Source organism: Triturus cristatus, chromosome 4_1, assembly GCF_964204655.1.
Source record: "Triturus cristatus chromosome 4_1, aTriCri1.1, whole genome shotgun sequence".
Taxonomy (NCBI): Eukaryota; Metazoa; Chordata; class Amphibia; order Caudata; family Salamandridae; genus Triturus; species Triturus cristatus.
Genome location: NC_140585.1, coordinates 1,017,327,630 through 1,017,352,905, shown reverse-complemented (window position 1 = coordinate 1,017,352,905; position 25,276 = coordinate 1,017,327,630). Strand labels below are relative to the sequence as shown.

Genomic DNA, 25,276 nt, shown 5'->3' with positions numbered 1-25,276 from the left:
GAAACCTGCACCTGCGACCTCAAGGTTTCACTTTAATGCTTTAGTAATATTTTAGGTGGGAAGGAGCTGGGCGGCTACCACAAAGATAAACAGAGCAGCTGGGGCTCAAGCAGGACTTGCTCACACAGCAAGGGAAATTAAAAGAAATACTTTTAAACGTTGTTTGTGGGTGGGCGAGCCTGTCTCTGTGTGTATCTGTGACTACCTGTGTGTGAGAGTGAATGAGTGGCGGAGTGGGTGAATGGGTGAGTGAGTGACAGTGAGTATGAGTGAGTCAGATTAAGAGTGAGTAGTCAAGTGACATAGAATGATTGAAAATGAGTAAGAGTGAGTGCAAGTGATTGAGATTGTGTGAGTGTGAATGCCTGGGTGAAAGAGTGAATGCAAATGAGTCAGAGTGAGTGAAAATTGAACAGTGGGAGTGAACACTAGTGAGTCGGAGTGAGTGATAATGAGTGATTCAGAGTAACCATTAGTGGAAGTTTTAAGAATGATTGAAAATAACCCAGAACATGAGTTTAATGCAAGTGAACGAGAATGAATAAGTGATGAGTGAGTGAATGAGAATTGATGAGTGAGAGTAAGAATGAGTGCAAGACTGAGTGAGAGTAAGACTGAGCTCAAATATGTGTGAGTATGAAAGTATGAGAGAGGAGTTCAAATGGGAATGAGAACAAGGGAATGACTTGATGAGACTGAATGAGAATGAACAAGAGGAAGAGTGAATATAAGGAAGTGTGAGAGTGAGTGGGAGCGAGTGGGTGCAAACAAGTGACACTGAATGAGTGAAAACAAGGGGGAGAAGAGTTGGAATGAGAATTATTAAATGAAAGTGAGAATGAGTGTTAGTGGGTGAGCATGAGTGATTGAGAATGGGGTGTGCTTGGCATAGTGGACATAAATCTTAACATAACAGCATATTTTAGAAAATACTGCACATGCATAGTAAAGGTAATACTTCGTATTGGCATCCTACATGTACTATTTGGGATATGGGATATCCATGTCAAAAAGCTGGGCCTGAAGTACAGGAGGTAATTTTTGCATAACTGGTATCAGTGGCAAAATAATGACACTGGCATATTAGAGGTAATATTTGGCATCTGGGACACCCGTGGAAAATGTTGGTGCTGACATACTGGAGGCAATTCTTAGCATATGGGGTATGTGTGGCAAACTGCTCCTGCTGTCACATTGGCGGTTACGTGTCAAGGTGAAAAACACAGTAACTACGTAGTTCCTGCAGATTTGTCACTGTATTTGTAATCCTTTTACCAGCCCTGTCTGGATTAAGTGGCCTCTCATAATTGGATTCTTAGTTATTTTTCCTTGTCCTAGTTGAACATCCGTCCCTCTCTGCTTGAAATTTTTACTGAACCTTGCCTGATTAGTGGTGGCTTGAACAGGAATTTCATTTAAAAGTATGAGAAGCAGTGAGAAACTTAGACTGTTTTTTGTGAACACATGGCCATCTATATCAACACTTTGTACTATTGCAAAGACACTAGAAGTGACGAGAATTGTCCCAAAGTGATAATTTGAGATTTACTTTCCAGTGCAGAACTTGTTTTAACACTGCACTACTTTGCGTCAAGAGGGTGTCCCATTGGTACTACATTGGCGTTTCATGCTTCTACCCATGGTTTTTGGCACAAAGCCCTACCTGCTAACATGCCAGAAAATACACTTCCTTGAGGCATGCACAAGCCATTGCCAATTTGCATTTGTGCTTCACTGTACAGTACACATACAAAGTGGGAAACGTTTTTAAGTTAAACTAATTATAGTGTTTTGTACTGGAAGGCTATACTTCTGTACAAAACTTAAGCTAGATTCACACAGATACACCTTTGCACTATGGTGCAAAGTTATGTGTGTGGCGTAAGGCAGTCAAATTGTGCACCAGAGCTTGGGAAGAGCTCAGCAGTGCTTTATCTTAGTAGACATGGCATAGTCATGGCCTCTCCCACTGATGCAACGCAGCACAATAACTGTGGTTGGTGAAGCATAAACAACGTCCTCAAAGTTGGGTGAAATTGGAAAACATTTCACTTTTACCCAGTTTGCTGAGTAAACCACCTTTGTCCAACTTTGATTTCAGCAGAAACAACAACGTGATGTAAGGAATGCTTAAATTAATCTCAACCACCGGCGATCACTGTAGCCTGCTTTCCAGATCATAATTTTTCTTCCGCTGAGCCTCTATAGACAGAGACCTGCTTCAATAAGAACAGTCCAGCTCATACTGCTCGGCCAAAGGCTCTTCGGTGGGAACACAAGCAACCTCAGATCAGTTTCGTCCTAATTAGGTCTCATTAGTGAGGTTTAGCTTAAGTCCTATGGCACAGTGAGCACAGGACCCACGTCTGGACATACTAATTGCAATTAGGTCATCTGCAGTAAAAACAACAATGTGATGAAAGGAATGCTTGAATTAATCTCAGCTACTGACGATTGCTCTGACGATCATGTTTTTGCCCATTGTCCCACCTAAGACTGAGAACCCCCTCATGCAAATGAGTCATTGTCCTGCGCCAATAGGAACGGTCCAGCCCGAACCTCTAGGCTATGTCCCTTATCGATGAGAATTCAAGCAACCCCAGACTGGTTTTTACCTGCTTAGGTTTCATTAGTAAGGATTAGCTTGAGTTCTAAGGTCAGTGAGCAGGAGACATGTCTGGACATTGCCGTCAAACTTAGGGCATCAACTGCGAAAACAACAATGTGATGGGTGGGTTGCTTGAATTAATGTCAGACAATAGCAGTAACCTTGAGTCACAATCCAGCCTATTGTTTTTTTGCCCACATTCCACCTCAGACAGGAACCCTTCAGATGCAAATCAGCCTTGATCCTGCTCCAACAAGGTCTCGTCAAAAGGGTGCAGTTTAAGTCCAATGGCACAGTGAGCGCAAGACCCACATCTCAAAATGTACCTAGCTGACTAGGCCTACGAAGGCCAAAACTGGTCTGGGATTGCTTGTGTTCCCTTCTAGAGGGATCCTTGTCTGGCAGCTTGGAATGGGCTTTTCCAATGAGTAGCAGGGTCTATAGTGATTTCCATAAGCAGGCCTCGAATGGCACAGTAGGTCAAAAATGATGGGTTGGTGTGCTACCCAGAACGATTGGCAGTGGTTAGACTATTTGCAAGAACTCCAATCACATTTTGTGTGCCTGATGTAACAATTTCAATTGTCGGCAAAGCTTTCACTGCAAAATAAAAAAATGATGCTAACAAATTTATCATAAAGGGGCATATGTATCAAAATCTCCATTTGCGATTCTCAAATAGCGATTTTTAAAGAATCGCTATTTGAGAATTGCAAAACGGGATGTATTTAAAAAATGGCAAAACTTTAGCGATTTCTTAAAATTCCTTAATTGCGATTAGCAAATTGCGAAATCGCAATTAAGGAATACCTTCCCATTCATTTCTATGGGCCAGGAGACCCACAGGAATGAATGGGAAGTAATTCTCAAATTGCGATTCACAATTTGCTAATCGCAATTTGAGCATAATTTCAAAGGTGCAAGGGTGTCATGATGACACCCTGATGCACCCCTGAAATGAGCATGTATGTGCATATGGCGCACATACATTCCCTAAAGGCATGTATGTGCGCCACGTGGCACTTCGTGAAATTACAAAAAGTGCATTTTTAACAGAAATCGCAAATTACCACCAACTAGAAGTTGGTGGTAATTTGTGATTTCTTAAGGATAATTCGCAATGCTTTGGTGCGTGGTACATATCATTTAAGAAATCGCAATTTACGATTTCTTAAATGCTTACGCAAACTTAAGAAATCGCTAAATTAGCGATTCCTTAAATTTGTGATGAGAATTTGCCTCATACATCCCGTTTTGCGAATTTTTAATCGCAAACGCTGTTTTTTGCGAATCGCAGCGTTTGCGATTAAAAATTCGGTTGATACATATGCCCCAAAATCTTTTTTAAGATAATTTACTCGCTACATGTTTTTGCAGTATTTTTCCAAATTTAGAAGACGTTTTCCCACGCTGTCTTTATTTTTGAGCTGTTCAAATTTTGGGCAGTTCACAAAGTTGTATAAGAGTCAAAATATTGCAGGTGATGAGCATTTGCAACTTCGCACGAACTTAAGTTTACTTGCTGCACTTTCCTAATTTATTTAATTGTCTCTGTCATTGATTTGCAGATTGTGGTTGGATGTGAGGCCAATTCGTGTGGTGATCAGCATTCTGTGATGCTTGAATACAGCAAGGAGTCCAGGTAGCTTTACTTTTAATTCACGCTGTACCCAAGCGCACAAGAATCACTGGGAAATATAAATGGTAGAAAATATAATGATTGGGAATATACCATGAAGATGTGTGTAATGGTAGAGCATATACCATGGCCCAGTGGGTGTATTTTGTAGACAATTAAATATTTTCCTAACTCAAGTGTTATAAGTACATTTATATTACCATGTCGTCTGGGACAAACCGCAAGGTGAACGCAATCATCTGCTCTAGGACATGTCTCTTTACCTCACGGTCGCTGCTTGCTCACTATGCAGAGATAGTTAAAAACACAAGGAGTCAAAGTGTCTGTGTTGCTTACGAGTTGTAAGTCACAATTATGATATTAAGAGCCACATGTATCAAATTTGGAAATAGCGATTACCTAATAGCGATTTTCTGAGAATCACAATTAGGTAATCGGACCATGTCCGTGATATCTTTTAAATCAAGCAATCTTTATTTTTGAATGTAGCCTGTTTTCCTTAAAGGAAAACGGGTTGCGTTTAAAGAAAAAAATTAAAGTTTGCTTTTCATTTTTTAAGAGCAGGCAGTGGTCCCACTGCCTGCTCTAAAAAAAGTTTTTACAAACATTCCCAAAGGGGAAGGGGTCAGGGACCCCTTCCCTTTTGCGAATGAGTTACCACCAATTTGAAGTTGGTGGTAAATTGCAAATGTTTTGCAACCACATTCACAGTCACAAAACATTCATACATACTGTTACAATCCGGTATTTGGAAGGGATGCCCTAAACACTCCCCTTCCAAATACCGAATCATAAACCCATTTTGCGATTCGGTAACAGGTTACCGAATCACAAAATAGGGTTTGAAAAATGTAAAAAGACATTTTTGCGTTCACAAACGGGCTGATTCTGTAAATAAGCCCGTTTGTAAACGGAAAATTGGTTGATACAGGTGGCCCATAGACTTTCGTGTCATGTCTCTCGCCATCTTCCAAAGTTATCTTCCACTTCGCCGGCCTGGATCTAGCCTCGTTGACACGAGTTGGAAGAAGGATGTTTAGTCCAACATTTGTGTACTTCACAGAAACAAATGAAACATAAACTTCATTGTGATCATTTTCATACGTGCTATCATATTCGATTTTTTAGTACCTGCGTGTCAAATGGCAGTTTCATCCTAAAATGCACTTCAGTATGCTTCTTCTTCCGTTTGGACCGTAGACTACGAACGTTCTGAAGTTTTTCTACAGTGTGGCTGGCCTCTCAATAGCAAACCCTGCTATCATGTCGACAGGACAAGCTACTGTGCTGTTTGATAAATTCTGGGTCACTGTCTGGCTCGGAGACACATTTCCTTTTAGATATACAGGATTTTTTTTGTCACCTCACTTTATGATTGTGCTACTAACGTTTGTATAAATAAGAGAAAAAGCAAGTAGTGCCTGCTGTTTAGTGTTAACTCTTGTGTTGCCTTTCATTTCAAATGTTGACGTAAGTCACGTATGCTTGTTGCAGGACCGACGCGTGGCATCTTGTCCAGACGCAGTGCCTTCCATCCTCTTCAAACAGTATCGGCTGCTCCCCATTCCAGTTCCACGAGGCCACCATCTACAACTCAGTCAACAGCTCGGCCTGGAAGCGAGTGACCATCCAGCTTCCCGACCACGTCTCGTCTAGGTACCCACTACTTGTCTTACAGAGGGGGTAACGTCACTTGAGTAGGAAGCCAGTGAAACGGAAGGTGCTGCTGCAAGTGTAAACTGACCAAATGAAGGTTCATTGATGCAGAAAACTCACAATTAGACCGGGTATGGTGAGTGGATGTAAGGATAGTCTGTACAGAGTATGAGGTGTTACATGTCTTCAGCAGTGGCCACAGGAAAGCCCACCATGGTTAGTCATATGAAGCAAATTCGAACTCTATCATGAACAACACTTCTTAAACAAAAGAGATAGGCTAGTGAAGTCTTCTAAGGACCCAATTACATCAACTCTGTACCTTGGTTACAAGCTGTTCAGTAAGCACATCAACAACCCCAAACCTGCTTCATCTCTTACACCCGGATGTATGACATTACAATGAATGTAATTACCCCGCCTGCCTTTACCATGCGTCCATTACAGCTCAATTGTGCCTTTACTGCGCATTACCTTTGCCATGCAAGGCTTTACTATGCATATGCCTTTACAATGATATTGGAAATATCGTTATATATATATATATATAATTATATATATATATATATATATATATATATATATATATATATATACACATATATATATATATATATATTACCTACTGGCGGTCGCCAGTAGGTAGTTATAGTTAGGACCACGTTTCCATAGGAAATCCGCAACATTCTATTTTGAATAACTTTGGCGCCGGTTGACGAATCCTCGCGAATTTTTCAAAATAGGTGGGGCGCTACGCTCCGCTCCTACCCTGAAAGTCTCGGGGGGATTCGTCAAGCGGGGGCTGAGATAAAAGGGGGGTCCCAAAACGCGTTTTTCCCATGCATTTTTCCATAGGACCTTTAGACACAGCTACAGCCCGAACGGCTGAACAGAATTACTTGAAATTTGGCAGAGAGGTAGTCCTCAGGTCAAGGAAGTGCCTTTTGTAGGTTTGGTGTAAATCTGTTCAGTAGATTCTGAGAAAATAGCATTTAAATCAATATATATATCTGAGCCAGCTTACGGTGCGCTTACGGTGCGCTTACCGTACGCGTACGGTGGCGTGCGCGAGCGCGATTCTGATTGGCCCTTAGATCTTAGTAAACATTCGAATCGGTCGAAACCAGGAAGCGGCGGCCGCCATTTTCTCTCTCGCACTCTGACAGGGGGTTGAAAAACCAAGTGCAAAAACATGTAAAGGGGCTGTTTACACAGCTCCCAAGCACCTAGCCATGTGGAGGGAGTCCCCAACGATCCCCCAAGTGAAAAAAGGCAATTTTAATTTTTTTGAAAATTTCGCCGATTACGCTTACCGTACGCGTACGGTAAGAAATAATAAAAAAAAATAAAAAAATATCCACATTCTCCCCACCCCGAAGGGCACCTCTTGTGTGCATGGCTTAATAGAGCTAAACAAAACATATATTTTACCTGTCACAATGATGCTCATCATATGTCCTCCATGTGCGCACGGTGCGCGAAGCGCATCGTGCGTTCATGGCCCATCTAGCGTAACGTGGGCCCGCGGTGCGCGAAGCGCACCGCGTGCTCACTGTGCGCGCATGGTGCGCAAAGCGCACCGTGAGCGCACGGAACAAACTGCGTTAAGTGGGCGCACACGCCACAAATGGCGTAAAGTAACTTAGCATTTAAAAAACCGTACAAATTCACTGAAAAAACCATAGGTTTCACACACGTTATAGTTAGGAATTAGCATTTAAAAAACCTTGCAAATTCACTGAAAAAACCATAGGTTTCACACATGTTATAGTTAGCTGGACATTTTACTGATAAAAAACCAATGAAATTCCCCCGTTATAGTTACTGTAGGCAACTATAACTCACGCGACCGTAATCCTCTGCTGATGACATATGTGTCTTTATGAAAAAAAAATATTTGTAATATATGTATAGCTAAAATTTAATGGAAGAAGACATGGGCAAATAAGTGTCTAAATACAGTATTAGCATCAGCAGAGGATTACGGTCGCGTGAGTGATAGTTGCCTACAGTAACTATAACGGGGGAATTTCATTGGTTTTTTATCAGTAAAATGTCCAGCTAACTATAACATGTGTGAAACCTATGGTTTTTTCAGTGAATATATATATATATATATATATATATATATCCTTTATGGACCCCTAAACTCACCCACCCCTAAACCCTAAAAAACCCTTACCACCCAAATACCCTTACCCACCTTAAACCCTAAAATTACCCTTACCACTCAAATCCCCTTACCCGCCCTAAACCTCAAAAATGCCCTTACCACCCAAATACCCGTACCCACCCTAAACACTAAAAAGGCATGAGTGGTAAAGGCATATGCATGGTAAAGACTTTCGTGGTGAAGGTATTGCGTGGTAATGGACGTGTGGTAAAAACATTGCGTGAATAAAATTGCGTTATAAAGGATGTCTCCCATTACACCGGTCCTTTCCCATGAACTCAACAATGGTCAGCCTTCAAGCCCTATCCCTCTCAGATCACCCTGACGTACTCCACTCCTTCAAAACCACTTCTTATAAAGAGGATGTCTTACCCTCATTCTTCATCAAATTTCTCACTGGGAACTGTCTCTTACTTTAACTCAGTGCCTCCCTCACTCAAGACATCTTCCTAGAAGCTCATAAGACAGGAGATATCCTCCCACTCTTAAAGAAACCTACACTGGGCCATGATGACCATGTCAACAACCGGCCCATCACTCACATACTGTTCATCTGCAAGATTTTTGAAATAGCATTCTATGTTTGTCTCTAAGATAACAATATGGATACCCATCTCCTGCGCGACTACCAGTCTGGCTTCAGATCACGCTGCAGCATGTAGACTGCTACCTTACTGATTGGAGGTGATGCCCTCTTGACCACAGATGATGACACCTGCCTCCTGATCTTACTGGACCTCTTAGCCTTCCTTCGACTCAGTCAGCCATCCCACCCTTATACTCTCCCTGAGATTCACCAGCAATATCCTTCACTGGTTCACTTACCTTTCCAACAGACACCAGTTTGTTCATATAGGCACCTCCAGGTCACAAAATATCTGTGTAGTACCCAGGGTTCTAAACTGTCTCTTGTCACCTTCAAGCTTTACATGGACCCACTTGGTGCGCTATTAACAGATAACCACATCAAGATTCACCAATATGCCGATGATACACAACTGAACTTTAAAGTCTGCTCTGATTTAGACATCCAACTCCTAAAGTACTGCTTTCTGTTCATCCAACACTGGAAGCCTGACTACCTGAAGCTCATCCCATCAAGACAGAATTCCTGTTATTTGTAAAGAACACTCCTGGCTCAAAGATTTGTACCTTGATGGGTTTGAACCCTAACTTTGACCAAATGCCAAGTTACTTAGATTTACTGGGAACACCAACCTCACCCTAAAGAAACATATTGCCAAAAGAAATGACAACTTGGTACCATCTCTCTCTTCTAAAGAAAGTCAAACTCTTTGTTCCAGAAAGTGACTTCAGAACTGCTGTTCGAGCCCCTGTACTCTTGCATCTGTATGGTGGTAATGCCCTGCTCCATGGCCTGCCAGACTCCACTTTGCACCCCTTAAGGACATCTTTATGCCACAGCACATCTCATCCAGGGCCTAAAGAAATATGATCACCCCATCCTGATGGAACTCCATTGGCACCCCTTCCCATCCCGCTCCATCTTCAAAACCAGCTGCATAATTTATAAAGACATCTCAATCAGCACCCCTGTTCATCATCTAAGCAAGCTCACAGTCTCTGGTGGTTCTGACCATTCTCCCAGCCAGAACAACATTAGGCTGCAGAACGAAGTGTAAAAAAGAAAAAAACAACACACCAGACTTTTTCCATCTATGTATCCAGGAGTTGGACTAATATCCCTGTATGCATCATGACTGCCCCAAAACTGCTCCAATTTAGGAAAGTGTTGAAGACTCACCTCTTTAAAGAGCACTGCATCACAATGCATTAACCATCCACAACCCTATGACTTATTGACTTTATGCTTACCCTTGGCAATGTACCACACTGTAAAAATACCCAATGTATGCATGCTTACATGCACAGCTGTGCACCTTTTTCTGAATGCAAATGTGCTTCATTTAGTACATGCTTTGACTTGGAAACTCTCTGAAATTCTCCAAGTTAGTTCATGAGGTGTAGACAGCATGGCTTGGAAACACAAAGCAACAACCACAGCTCTGGGTTTCTGATCAATGCTATCTGTAACACTTGCCATAACTTGTACAGTGAATGAGGTAGTGCATGCACACAAATAAAGGCTGATTTCGTTCAGGTGCGGAGCTCCATTCCTGGCTTGTGCTCCTTGCTCATGATATGCTCCAGGGCCCAAGTTACAGTGAATATGTGACATTACAACGCAATGATTTACATCGCGGTACATTACATCGCAGTTATTACAACCCAAGTCGTTACAACGACTTGCGCTGGAGGGCGCTGGATTTAGGAATAGTATGATGTAGTATTCCAACTCCGGCCTACGTAACAGTAGGGAAGGTGTAGGAATAGTAAATCATACTATTCCTTAGTGTATAGCCCCATCCAGCGCAAGTCGTTGTAACAACTTGCCTTGTAAGGACCACGATGTAAATGTATCGCGGTGTAACAACCGCGTTGTAAAGGACGTTCACCGTTACAGTTTGGGTGCGCTGCCCAGTTTGCGCTGTAGCGCCTCCTACAGACCAGAAGTGTGTACCTGATCACATAAAATACAGTGTTCACAGTGCAGGCACAAACTTACTGCTTCACTTTGAAATGTGCATTAGTGAAAGGCAGACAGTCTGTTTGAAGCCACCAGTTTTCCTTTCTCTGCGGATTAAGATCGGGCCTCACGTTGAAGAGGAATCAAGAATTGCCTGGTTGGCAAGTGTAATGTGGGACTGCACCAACCTGCAGCGGGATGTCTGCGGTGTCCTTGGAACCCCATACCCTCCTCCGGCAAACTGACTGAACATCATCTTATATGTGGCACGCTATCAAAGCCATCTCAAAGGTGGCAATCGTTCAGTATGTCTCCTGATGGCTTATTTGTCCCTCCTCCTCTGTCTGCAATGTAGCATGGGTGCAAAAGTGATGGGTTCCCTCATATTCTTGGGGCCACAACCGCATGCAAATAAGGGAATGCCCGTTTGTTATCAAACCAGCGCAGCATGTGACGCTGAGCAATAAAAGCTATAGAAGGGTCCGTTCAAATAGTGCCCCAGTGGTGCTAACAGCTGGCATAAATGCCTGTTGCACCCCTGGGGTATTATGTTTGATTTACCCCAAGTCTCCAGCAGACATTAATTATAATGTAAGAATACTCAGGCTGTCTGGTTGATATATGCCCGAGTGGCAAGCATTCACCTTAGGCTCTCATGTGCCTTCAGAATCATTCAGTACTCTTCTCATGTACAACTCATTAAAGTCCTTCTAACCACAGACCGGCCCTGCACCTTTTCACAAGCAGGGCTATGCTGGCTAACATTTTCAGCTTTGGAGACACATTTTATAGCCTTAAAAAAAAAGATAATGTGTAGTAGTCTAAGTGAAAATGGGCTTCAATTTCCAGAGGATGCTGTCTGATAGGTTCCTCCTACTTTTAAATTGCTTCTACATCAATCCATAACATTCGATTTGTTGAATTATAATTGTGTTTGTGCGTCTAAAACTCTGTCTTAAAGTGATGTTCTGCATACAGCTCATCCGGCCATCCGGCCCGGTGATATTCTGATGTAGTCAATTATGCCATTTTGTGTTTGCATCTGTGACGTCATGTGTGAGGTCATTAGTAGAGCATGCAGCGGAAAGGACATGATGGTTGCAGAATTCAATATTAATGGTGATTTTCAGTGGTTTCTAGGTTTTGAATCGTTATCAGAATGCCCCTCAAAGTATCCTTTTTAAAAGAATGTGTATTCTTTGTTTTCTAACACACTTTATAATATGATCTGAGTAAACAACTTTAACCGTTTCACAGAAACAAGTTGAATCCTCCAGTAAACACTAACAGAGAATTGACCACGATCTGAAACTACAACAAAACGCTTAGGGAAAAGAATAGAGAACTAAACAAGCTTATTAAAAGTAGATCGTTTGTTAGGCCACACTAGTCGAAGATGAACAGGGTAAAGGCATGGAAAGTAAATGGAAAATGTATATCTATGTAGGGGTCTTCAGGTTTCCAGGGGTTGCTTTGATAAGAATGCACTATAAAGTCTTCCTTACTGCAGGTTCCAGTAGCCTACAATTATAGCACCTTTTGAATTAGGTGCCCCTGGACTAGTCACCTTGCTGTTCTTTCTTTTTACCACAAAGTGAGAACTGCATTGTGTTGCCATCAGATTTGCCTCATGCTATATTGTGAATAGGAGATCTTTCTGGGTATTGAACTGGTGTTTTCTCTGACTCTCCTTCCACTCTTACTCCCTACTACTCCCCCTTCCCCCTTTCTCTGCCCCAAATATTTCTGTCTTCATTTCTTTATATCTATTAAATCCTATCTATACCTCTCTCTCTCTCTCTCTCTCTCTATATATATATATATATATATATATTGCCAGGTATTACAGTGCTCACTGAGGGGAACAACCTTTACAACGCAACTTTTACAACGCACTACACTTACAACGCATTTTTTACAACGCAAAATCCATTACAACGCATTCCATTACAACACATGACACTACAACGCATTTTTAAAAACTACCTTTACAACGCATTCCATTACAACGCATACTACCTTTACAACACATACCATTACAACGCATAATATTACACTACACTATCCAACACTTACCCTACTGTTGCACCCCCTGGAGTTAGAATAGTAATTTTTACCCCTATACTATCCAACACTTACCCTACTGTTGCACCCCCTGGAGTTAGAATAGTAATTTTTACCCCTATACTATCCAACACTTACCCTACTGTTGCACCCCCTGGAGTTAGAATAGTAATTTTTACCCCTATACTATCCAACACTTTCCCTACTGTTGCACCCCCTGGAGTTAGAATAGTAATTTTTACCCCTATACTATCCAACACTTACCCTACTGTTGCACCCCCTGGAGTTAGAATAGTAATTTTTACCCCTATACTATCCAACACTTACCCTACTGTTGCACCCCCTGGAGTTAGAATAGTAATTTTTACCCCTATACTATCCAACACTTACCCTACTGTTGCACCCCCTGGAGTTAGAATAGTAATTTTTACCCCTATACTATCCAACACTTACCCTACTGTTGCACCCCCTGGAGTTAGAATAGTAATTTTTACCCCTATACTATCCAACACTTACCCTACTGTTGCACCCCCTGGAGTTAGAATAGTAATTTTTACCCCTATACTATCCAACACTTACCCTACTGTTGCACCCCCTGGAGTTAGAAAAGTAATTTTTACCCCTATACTATCTAATACTTACCTTAAATGCAATTTAATATTATGCGTTGTAATGGTATGCGTTGTAAAGGTAGTATGCGTTGTAATGGAATGCGTTGCAAAGGTAGTTTTTAAAAATGCGTTGTAGTGTCATGCGTTGTAATGCAATGCGTTGTAATGGATTTTGCGTTGTAAAAAATGCGTTGTAAGTGCATGCGTTGTAAAAGTGTGCGTTGTAACGACATAGATCCCTCACTGAGCATGGACTCCGCTTAGGATACTTTCCACTGTGGTGCATGATGGGGGCTGTAGTCTCTATTCACCTGACGGCAGCTGCAAGTAATCCGGAGGAGCCACCTGACTTCCCGCCAAGGGGGAGGACCTTAGCAGCACAATAGGGAGGTGAAAGTGTGATCCTTGTCGTGTGAAGGGCGTCTGAAGAAGGCACACCTAAACGCCGAAATGCATTATGCCCTGCACTCTCCTAATAAAGTAAACCTTCCGAAAAGTCCCCGCTGTGTCCTCTGATCTCTTCCACATGGGGTGGTCTGCATTGGATATATATATATATATATATATATATATCTATATATGCAATTTTAAATGTACAAAACCACTGAAATTCACCAGTTATAGTTATCACAAGTAACTATAACACGCGTCTCCGCCATGCACAGTTTTCTAATCAATAATTTCAATGTTGCAGTGATATTATCAATGATGTCATGAGTGATAAGTAATGTAATATGTGGGTAATTAGCAGTGCATGGCAAGGGTGCAGAATGGGGAAAATCTGTTTTGGGACTCCCCCTTTTTCTCAGGGCCCCGCTTGACAGAACCCTCATGAAACTTACTAGTAAGGAGCTGAGGTGGAAGAACATATTTTCAAAAGTTTTGTGAATATTTGTCAAACAGCCCTAAAGTTAATAGGAAAACAAAAAATGGTTTTCCTATGGAAATGTGGTCCTAACTATATATATATATATATATACATATATATATATATATATATATATATATATATATATATATATTACCTACTGGCGGTCGCCAGTAGGTAGTTATAGTTAGGACCACGTTTCCATAGGAAAACCTCAACATTCTATTTTGAATAACTTTGGCGCCGGTCGACGAATCCTCGCGAATTTCTCAAAATAGGTGGGGCGCTACGCTCCGCTCCTACCCTGAAAGTCTCGGGGGGATCCGTCAAGCGGGGGCTGAGATAAAAGGGGGGTCCCAAAACGCGTTTTTCCCATGCATTTTTCCATAGGACCTTTAGAACGAGCTACAGCCCGAACGGCTGAACAGAATTACTCAAAATTTGGCAGAGAGGTAGTCCCTAGGTCAAGGAAGTGCCTTTTGTAGGTTTGGTGTAAATCTGTTCAGTAGATTCTGAGAAAATAGCCTTTAAATCAATATATATATCTGAGCCCGCTTACCGTACGCTTACCGTACGCTTACGGTAAGCGTACGGTGGCGTGCGCGAGCGCGATTCTGATTGGCTCTTAGATCTTAGTAAACATTCGAATCGGCCGAAACCAGGAAGCGGCGGCCGCCATTTTGTCTCTCGCACTGAGTGTTGTTTATCAAACATGATGGCCAAAAACATGTTACGGGGCTGTTTTGACAACTCCCTCCCACATAGTCATGTTGAGGGAGTCCACAAACATCCCCCAAGAGCAAAAACGGTTTTATTTGTTTTTTCGGCAATTTCGCGGGGTACGCTTACCGTACGCTTACCGTAAGCGTACGGTAAAAAAATAAAAATAAAAAAAACACTATCCACACTTACCCCACCCCCTGTGCTTTTGGTGGCCGAAGGCCACCAAATGTACAGGGCTTATTAATAGGTAAAAAAAACTAAATTTTGGCAACATGAAATTATAAAATTGAAATAAAAAAAACACTATCCACATTGACCCCACCCCCTGTGCTTTTGGTGGCCGAAGGCCACCAAATGTACAGGGCTTATTAAAGTTGATAAAAACCGTGCATATATATATATATATATATATATTCACTGAAAAAACCATAGGTTTCACACACGTTATAGTTAGGAATTAGCATTTAAAAAACCTTGCAAATTCACTGAAAAAACCATAGGTTTCACACATGTTATAGTTAGTGGAAATTTTACTGATAAAAAACCAATGAAATTCCCCCGTTATAGTTACTGTAGGCAACTATAACTCACGCGACCGTAATCCTCTGCTGATGACATATGTGTCTTTATGAAAAAAAAATATTTGTAATATATGTATAGCTAAAATTTAATGGAAGAAGACATGGGCAAATAAGTGTCTAAATACAGTATTAGCATCAGCAGAGGATTGCGGTCGCGTGAGTTATAGTTGCCTACAGTAACTATAACGGGGGAATTTCATTGGTTTTTTATCAGTAAAATTTCCACTAACTATAACATGTGTGAAACCTATGGTTTTTTCAGTGAATATATATATATATATATATATATATTACCTACTGGCGGTCGCCAGTAGGTAGTTATAGTTAGGACCCTGTTTCCATAGGAAATCCGCAACATTCTATTTTGAATAACTTTGGCGCCGGTCGACGAATCCTCGCGAATTTCTCAAAATAGGTGGGGTGGGGCGCTCCGCTCCGCTCCTACCCTGAAAGTCTCGGGGGGATTCGTCAAGCGGGGGCTGAGATAAAAGGGGGGTCCCAAAACGCGTTTTTCCCATGCATTTTTCCATAGGACCTTTAGACAGGGCTACAGCCCGAACGGCTGAACAGAATTACTAGAAATTTGGCAGAGAGGTAGTCCTCAGGTCAAGGAAGTGCCTTTTGTAGGTTTGGTGTAAATCTGTTCAGTAGATTCTGAGAAAATAGCCTTTAAATCAATTTATATATCTGAGCCAGCTTACGGTACGCTTACCGTAAGCTTACCGTACGCGTACGGTGGCGTGCGCGAGCGCGATTCTGATTGGCTGTTAGATCTTAGTAAACATTCGAATCGGCCGAAACCAGGAAGCGGCGGCCGCCATTTTCTCTCTCGCACTCTGAGGGGGGGGCTGTAAACAAAGGCAAAAAACATATAAAGGGGCTGTTTAGACAGCGCCCATGCACATAGCCATGTTAGTTGAGTCCTCAAAGATCCCCCAAGGCCAAAAACGGTAAATTTTTATTTTTTGAAAATTTCGCCGATTACGCTTACCGTACGCGTACGGTGCGCTTACGCTAAAAATTTTAATAAAAAAAAAAAAACACTCTCTGTGCATGGCATATTATTGTCATCACTTACAAATTAAATTTAACAGATTACCTATCACAAGGAAGCGCATAATATGTCCTCCATGTGCGCACGGTGCGTAACGTGGGCACGCGGTGCGCGTAGCGCACTGCGTGCCCACCTTGCGTGTACGGCACTAACTGCGTAAAGTGGGCGCGCGGTGCGCGAAGCGCACCGCGTGCTCACTGTGCGCGCACGGTGCGCGAAGCGCACCGCGCGCGCACGGAACGAACTGCGTTAAGTGGGCGTGCACGCCACGAATGGCGTAAAGTAACTTAGCATTTAAAAAACCGTACAAATTCACTGAAAAAACCATAGGTTTCACACACGTTATAGTTGGGAATTAGCATTTAAAAAACCTTGCTAATTCAATGAAAAAACCATAGGTTTCACACATGTTATAGTTAGCTGGAAATTTTACTGATAAAAAACCAATGAAATTCCCCCGTTATAGTTACTGTAGGCAACTATAACTCACGCGACGGTAATCCTCTGGTGATGACATATGTGTCTTTATGAAAAAAAAAAATTTGTAAAATATGTATAGCTAAAATTTAATGGAAGAAGACATGGGCAAATAAGTGTCTAAATACAGTATTAGCATCAGCAGAGGATTGCGGTCGCGTGAGTTATAGTTGCCTACAGTAACTATAACGGGGGAATTTCATTGGTTTTTTATCAGTAAAATTTCCAGCTAACTATAACATGTGTGAAACCTATGGTTTTTTCAGTGAATATAAATATAATCTGCATATCTATATAAATATAAATCCATGCAAACATATACATATACATATATGCATACATATGCATGGTATGTATATGAAAGTTTGAAAAACTCTAATACAAGCAAAGCTAAAAAGCCACCTAATTACAAACAGAATTGCTTTAACTTAAACGAGGGCGAGACCTATTGCATTTTCAATGCTTGTTTACTTTGATTCCATCAAGAAGGCATTCAGATGTGTCACACATTTTCCATAAATTCTGAATGGTAGAACTCTAGTTGGTCATTAGATCACTGTAGTAAAGCTACTGCTCACCAGGGAAGTCTGCTGCTGGTATTAAAAGTGCACGTTTCAGTCTGCATGGCAGAATTTTTTAATGAAATAGAAGAGGATTTGAGAAGTCACTCAAAATGTGCCCTAATTTTTCTTTTTTCCTCACTAATCATAATTTCTATGGCAAAATGAACCTCCTCATTGTGTTCCTTTTAAATTAAACTACTCACTCTACTACTCACTCGCTACTACTTTCTACTACTCACTCTCTACTACTCACTTTCTACTACTCTCTAGTACTACTCTCTACTACTCACTCTCTACTACTCTCTACTACTCTCTACCACTCACTCTCTACCACTCACTCTCTACCACTCACTCTCTCTACTACTCACTCTCTACTACTCACTCTCTACTACTCCCTCTCTACTACTCCCTCTCTACTACTCCCTCTCTACTACTCACTCTACTACTCACTCTCTACTACTCTCTACTACTCACTCTCTACTACTCACTCTACTACTCACTCTCAACTACTCACTCTACTACTCACTCTCTACTACTCTCCACTACTCACTCTACTACTCTCTACCACTCACTCTACTACTCTCTCTCTACTACTCTCTCTGCTACTCACTCTATACTACTCTCTACTACTCACTCTCTACTACTCACTCTCTACTACTCACTCTCTACTACTCACTCTCTACTACTCACTCTACTACTACTCACTCTCTACTACTCCCTACTACTCACTCTAATACTCACTCTCTACTACTCCACTACTCTCTACTAATCACTCTCTACTACTCACTCTCTACTAATCTCTCTACTACTCTCTACTACTCTCTACTACGCACTCTCTACTACTCTCTATTACTCACTCTCTACTACTCTCCCTACTACTCTCTACTACTCCCTCTCTACTACTCTCTACTTCTCACTCTCTACTACTCTCTACTATTCATTCTCTAATACTCACTTTCTACTACTCTCTACTACTCTCTACTACTCTCTACTAGTCACTCTCTACTACTCACTCTACTACTCTCTCCTACTCACTCTCTGCTACTCACTCTCTAATCTCTATTACTCATCCTCTACTCTCTACCTCTCTACCTTTCTCTACCTCTCTCTACTACTCTCTACCTCTCTACCTCTACCTCTCTCTACACGCACACATATACACATATATGCATATGCATTTATATATATATGTATGTGTATATATATATATATATATATATATATATATATATATATACATACATATATAAACATATATATAATCTGCATATCTATATAAATACAAATAAAAATGCATGCATACATATACATATATGCATGTTATGTACATGAAATTTTGAAAAACACTAATAAAAGCAAAGCTAAAAAGCCACCTAATTACAAACAGAATTGCTTTAACTTAAACGAGGGCGAGACCTATTGCCTTTTCAATGCTTGTTTACTTTGGTTCCATCAAGAAGGCATTCAGATGTGACACATTTGCCATAAATTCTGAATGGTAGCACTCTAGTTCCTCATTAGATCACTGTAGCAAAGCTACTGCTCACCAGGGAAGTCTGCTGCTGGTATTCAAAGTGCATGTTTCAGTCTGCATGTCAGAACTTTTTAATGAAATAGAAGAGGATTTGAGAAGTCAAAATGTGCCCTAAGTTTTCTTTCTGCAGCACTAATCATAATTTCTATGGCAAAATGAACCCCCTCATTTTGTTCCTTTGCAAATTAAATGTTTTAAATGTTACCACTTTATTCCAATCAAGATGGCTTCATGTGTGCCATACCTTTGTCATAAGTAAGACTGTTAGCGCTCTAGCTGTTCTTTGGAACACTCTGGGAAGCTGCAGTAGAACACAAAGGAATCAACTGACAGTCTCTGCCCTTGTTGGATGTACACGTTTTACTGAGAATGTCAGACTTCATTCTCACATGACTGAGAAAGATAATGTGAATTTACAGAAAATATGCTCTCAGTTTAGCTTATAGATCACCTTCCAAACCTCTGTGGGAAAAGCATGTGAAAATAGTTTTCTCTCAAAGATGATTCATGATATCCCAGCAGAAGGCTTTTTCACATGGTAAAATCACCTTAGAACATACCACAATTCCTAAAATGAGTATGGTACCATCAACAATTGATTTATAATGTAACTAAAGTCTTAAAACCTTCTATTAACTGCAATGCTTTTTAATGAGGTGCTATCATGTATATTGGTCCCAAGATGGCTGCCAACACTTCTTGGATGAAGTGCTGACAGCCAATCAGATCTCACAATGAGATGTGTGGTTAGGCTCCGCCCAGATATGTATATGATTTTACTTTTGATTTTCTCAGGAACTACTGAACGGATTTACACCATATATGCAAAAGGCACATGCCTGACCTGAGGACTACCTCTTTGCCAAATTTCAAGTAAATCTGTTCAGCCGTTCGGGCTGTACCTTCGACTAAAGGTCCTATGGGAAAATGCATGGGGAAAACGCGTTTTGGGACCCCCCTTTTTTCTCAGCCCCCGCTTGACGAATCACCCCGAGACTTTCAGGGTAGGAGCTGAGCGGAGCACTCCATTAGTTTTGAAAATTTCACGAACATAAGTCAACCAGCGCCAAAGTTATTCAAAATAGAATTTTCAGATTTCCTATGGGAACTTGGGAAGGTTATATTAGGGTGTGAGAAGATGTGGTAATTTTTCACGTGGATGATGTCATCAGTGATGTCATTTGAGATGTCATCAGTGATGTCATGAGTGATGTCACTGACCATGTCATGAGTGATGTAATATGTGACGTCATCAGCAGTGGATTGCGGGCGCGCGAGTTATAGTTAGCTGAACTAACTATAACGGAGGAATTTCAATGGTTTTGTACGAGTGAAATGTCCAGCTAACTATAACATGTGTGAAACCTATGGTTTTTTCATTGAATATATATATATATATATATTAAAATACTTCTGTATTGACCAAGTCAGTAAAAACGAGAGAGGTGGAGAGAGAGTGAAGGCACTTAGAGTCTTGGAATCTAATTACATAGTTGAATTGTCAACCAAAACTCTGCAGGGTCTCAATAATGAGGAAGAAATTAGGGTACATATAGGCTAAGCTAGATACATCATGTCCCCCCTTGAATAATGAATTTCATGCTTCAGGTTTTCATGAAAATACATGTATGAATTTATTATTTTTTTGTCCGTTTTCACTGTATATATTGTGCACTTAAGAATACTATTGGATGTGATTGGGGCTTAATTCTGATATGTACATTTACGCGGTGGTTCCATGAGTTTCGTCCATCTGGGATCTGATTGATATTTGCCAACCACTGCGCGTTATGAATTAATGTCTTAGTGCATATCGGTTGAATGAATTCTGACCTATACATCATTGTTCCATCTTGCACTATGGCTCACTGTCATGAAATTAATTACAAATGATACAAACTAGATGTCTCACCACAGGATTGTGGTAGCACGGGTAGCTTTGCTTTCATGTATTATATGGTGAATATACATTTAAAGATGGCCGACACTGATTTAAGTGCTTGAATCCTACCTGTCAAGACCTCGTTGCTTTCCATGGTGCAACATGACGTTTTCATTTGTATGCTCAAATACAATTTCATTTTTGTATGTAACTGACATTGAAGAAGGCGCTGCCGAAACGCGTCTGTCAGTTTCGTGTTGTCTGCTGTCTGCTGAATAAATCTTTATTTATATATTTTCGCCGCTGAGTGCCTCCATACTCTATTCTCTTACGGGCGGATTGTTGTTTTGATATATATATATATATAACAGTCTCCAGATCTATTTCTTTCAACCTCTCTTGCTTTATGTGTCTTTATCCCCCCTCTCTTCTCCCTACTATGCTCCCTCCAAGTATACGAGTAGGTTGTTCCAATTAGTAATCTCAAAATACTTCCTCTTCTGATCACACAGTGCATGTTATACAATATAACATAGGATTCATTGGACTTTCCTTCTTTTGTGTTTTTTCCAAGTGCAACTCAGTTTCGTTGGATTCAGAGAGGGGAAGAAGTGGAGAGGCAGAGCTGGGCCATTGATCACGTCTACATTGGAGAAGCTTGTCCCAAATTCTGCAGCGGGCACGGATATTGCACAACTGGCGCTGTTTGCATTTGTGATGAAGGGCACCAAGGTCTTTCTTCTTTACATCTTTTTTTACACATGTTGTTTCCTGTTTGTGTTCTTTATGTGGTAGTGAAACACAAAGTGCTCTACTTAGAAGATCAACGCGGTCGCGTGGTAGCACAACAGTACATCAAAGCACGTGCAATCTAATTAGGAAAAACTGTTTTAAATGACGCATGATTGATGGACGTCAGTCTTTTAATTGTATACAACCAAGATGGTGTTCGGCAAAAGAAAAAACATTTGAACTTTAATTCGGTTTTTAAAATACTGCTACGGGAATGTGATTCGCTTCTTTTCTCCTATATATCATAAACATTTAACTTTTTTGCTTTTATTGTTTGATTAACCGAAATATTTTCTCAATTCTTTTGTATCAGTTAAACACACGCTCACTTGTCAAAATCATAACTTTTCTGGGGAGCTTTCATTTAGTTTTACTTTAATACCGGTGCTAAACGCTTCGGAATGCACGTCAAAACTGTATATTGATTGGATAAAAAAAAAATGCCAAATATAACATCCAGATCTATCCGAGCTTCTTGATTTTTAAAAGTCGCACCTGTAATAGTTCTCAGGTAATGCTGTCAATGAAAATGCAAAGATAGTAAAAAAACTGGACCTTTGAAAAAAGTATTGGAACTTTATTCCATATCAATGGATTTATCTGCGTACGTAATCTGGGACGTAATCTGGCACTTAATGCACAGATACTGTAGTGATGGCGTTTGTGTACATGTGGGATACATAAATATTAAACACACGAAAGGTGATGGGAGGGATGCTTGCAATAGGTCTAACCACTGGCAATCGCTCAGAGTAGCATCCCAACCCATTGTTCCTTTGCTCACCATGCCACCTGAAATTTGACCCAGCCATACGTAAATCAGCCTTGACCAAACTTTATTAGGAGTAGACCAGCCTGAACTGCCAAGCCAGGTCCTCCTCGAACTGGAACACAATATGTAAATATTAGACACATTTAACGAGACAGCGGTTATTGGTTGACGGATTTGAGCTTTCATAGAGCAATCCAAATTCTTCAGATCAAGTTCAGTTTTTTAGTTGAGTGTTTTTGACCATGGCATCAGGCCAATACTGATTCATGCAAAGTTGTAACTTGTGAAGGAGAAATATGGCTAATGTATTTCATTTGCAAACAGAAGTGCCTTGGAACAGTACTTGGCAGAGAAACAACATTATGTTATACCTTATCTGATTAGTCACGTCCTGACCTACTCTAAGTACATAAATAATTTTGTTGAAGCCAAGTTCGGCCTTTATTGAAAGATAGGGCATTAGCCCATTTGTGAAACATTGCAAAAGGAAGGTGCATGAGCCTCTAAAACTTGATTCTAAGGCCAAAGTATAAAACTGTAGTGTCTGACTGTGTAACCAGGCCCTTGAGTATAAGCATCCAAAGCGTTTCCCTCATATGTCGGACGTTTCATGGTGACAATGCAAGATCCTACATAAATGCTCAAACTCAAGGCCGATGCCTTGGAACTACTTGTGCCACCCACTACAGAGAGCCCTGGACTTGCTTTATGCCACGTCTGGAAACCATCACTAGTGCGAGTATGCCAACATCAGTGAGTAGGTCAGGGTGCTGGGATGCACCACCTGCCCTATAACCCCGCAAGGGTGCTCTGCCTAAAACATGACGGTAGTAAATTGAATTGTCAAACCGTGGGGACAGTGGTTGCATATTGTCGTAAGCTGTTCCTGGGCTCCAACAAAATTCAAACAATCTAATCCTATTGAGCAAATAGGTTTCTGCTTGGTAGGTCGGCATAAGCATCAAGAACCCTTTCAGAGAAAATTTCATGTGGTGTGTGGTGCATGAACTGCAACGACAAAACAACATTACATTTAGGAAATAAGCAGGTTTAAAATTCTCAAGCGAATTTAGTTAACAAAGAATAAAATATAATGATCAAAATACCACAAAGACTGAAGTAAATCTGATAAGAGGAACAGAGTTATTAAAAACGAATTAGGCTGTTTGTTTGCTAAAACCTTTTAATGATTTTCATTAACAAAACTATAGTCTGCATATATAAGCATCCAATAGCAGTTAATCTCCTGAATGCAAATCTAATCTTATTGGAAGTAAAAGCTACTTCTATATGTTGTTCACAATGAGCTCTTAATGAAAGCATATTGTAGCTGGTGGAAGCAAAAATGGGTTTCATGTGTGATACACTCCAAACTACAGCAATATGGAAGTCATGGGCAAATTCTCCATTTCAGTTATCTATATTACCCAAATTGCATTTTGATCGCACAAGGGGCCCCAGATTTCTCACGCCCCTCCCTGCAGCTTTCATAGACCACCCAGTCAGCACCTAAACCAATAAATTCCCCTTATCGATTCTTCATGCATCAGCACCATAGGGCTGCCCTATTTTCAGGGGATGTTCTTCTTTGTTGCAATAATACCATGATTTATGGGGTCTTCTGGTATCGCTTTAGGTCTGTGGTCTACCATATTCCTGGGAGCAGGGTCAAAGCACTAATTTTCAGGTCTGTTCAAAACACTGTCTCCAATTCTCTACACACCACTCTCCAGTAGCTTCCTATGAGGGGATATTCCCGCAGTGAGTGAAAGAATCAGTGGCGTGTTCTCCGCTAAGGCTGAGGAGCGTCGATCCTCTGCCAGGAGGTAGCAAAAGAAAGAAAAAATAAAATGATAATAATGGAATGTTATTATCATTTTATTTTGTCCTCCTGCTGTGGCAACGTGGGTGAGGGGGTAGGGGCGTGCAGAGCAGGTGAGGTGTGGTAGAGCACTCCGGTGCACAATGACTGTTTTGTCAGCCCTCCTGGGCCGCCCAAAACAGTCCTGGGCACTTCCCTGTTTTCCATGCAGGCTGCATTACAGCCCACAGGGAGTTCATGCCCACCCCTCCAGCTCCTGGCTGAGCGCCGTGTCACGGCGCTCAGACCAATCACAATGCTGTATTGCAGCATTGGCTTATGGGTGGGAGCCTGGCTCCCTGCTTCCTGTTCCGACCTGGAGTCGGACACAGGCGAGCGGGAGAGAAGACGCGAGACCCGGCAGCGGCAAGGTAAGTGCTTTTTTTTTAATGCAGCCCGCGCCCACCTCCCCACCCACGAGGCATGCCAGCAGCCCCTTGAAAGAATGTACCTATTTTCATACATTCCTGCATGCATTTATCGTCTTTTTGATTGTCCCAAACCTATACATTTGATTTGTGGTGTAATAGGCCAAGTATTGGATCTTGAGATGGATCATTCTGAAGCTAGCCTTGATTGATACTTCTCACGGGAAGCTAAAAGCCTCTTGCCACATTTATCCTCCACTGGACCCATATCCATTTCCTATTTTTCAGTTTTGCAAGATGAGCAAAAAAACTGTCTTTGAAAGTAAACATAAAACAATGTGGTGACCCTAGTTCTTGAAAGCAATAAACTAGGGGAGGGCAGTGTATTCTTTTGGCACTGAAGTGAAGCAATGCCCTCACCCTCTCTGGGAATTTATTTAAAAAAGAGTCGTTTTTTGAAGCGTCTCTCCTTTAAAAACAGTTAGCTACATGTGATACCAAA

At 41.2% G+C, this 25,276-nt stretch overlaps 1 protein-coding gene across 1 annotated transcript in view; it reads left to right on the top strand.

The window, feature by feature from the left end:
* RELN (reelin) overlaps positions 1 to 25,276 on the top strand; it is a 1,440,257-nt gene that overhangs the window by 1,354,833 nt on the left and 60,148 nt on the right. The window contains exons 58-60 of the mRNA XM_085653954.1: positions 4,177 to 4,250; positions 5,742 to 5,903; positions 21,556 to 21,713. Of these exons, the coding sequence (XP_085510080.1) occupies positions 4,177 to 4,250; positions 5,742 to 5,903; positions 21,556 to 21,713 (394 nt within the window). The remainder of the gene's footprint in view (positions 1 to 4,176; positions 4,251 to 5,741; positions 5,904 to 21,555; positions 21,714 to 25,276) is intronic.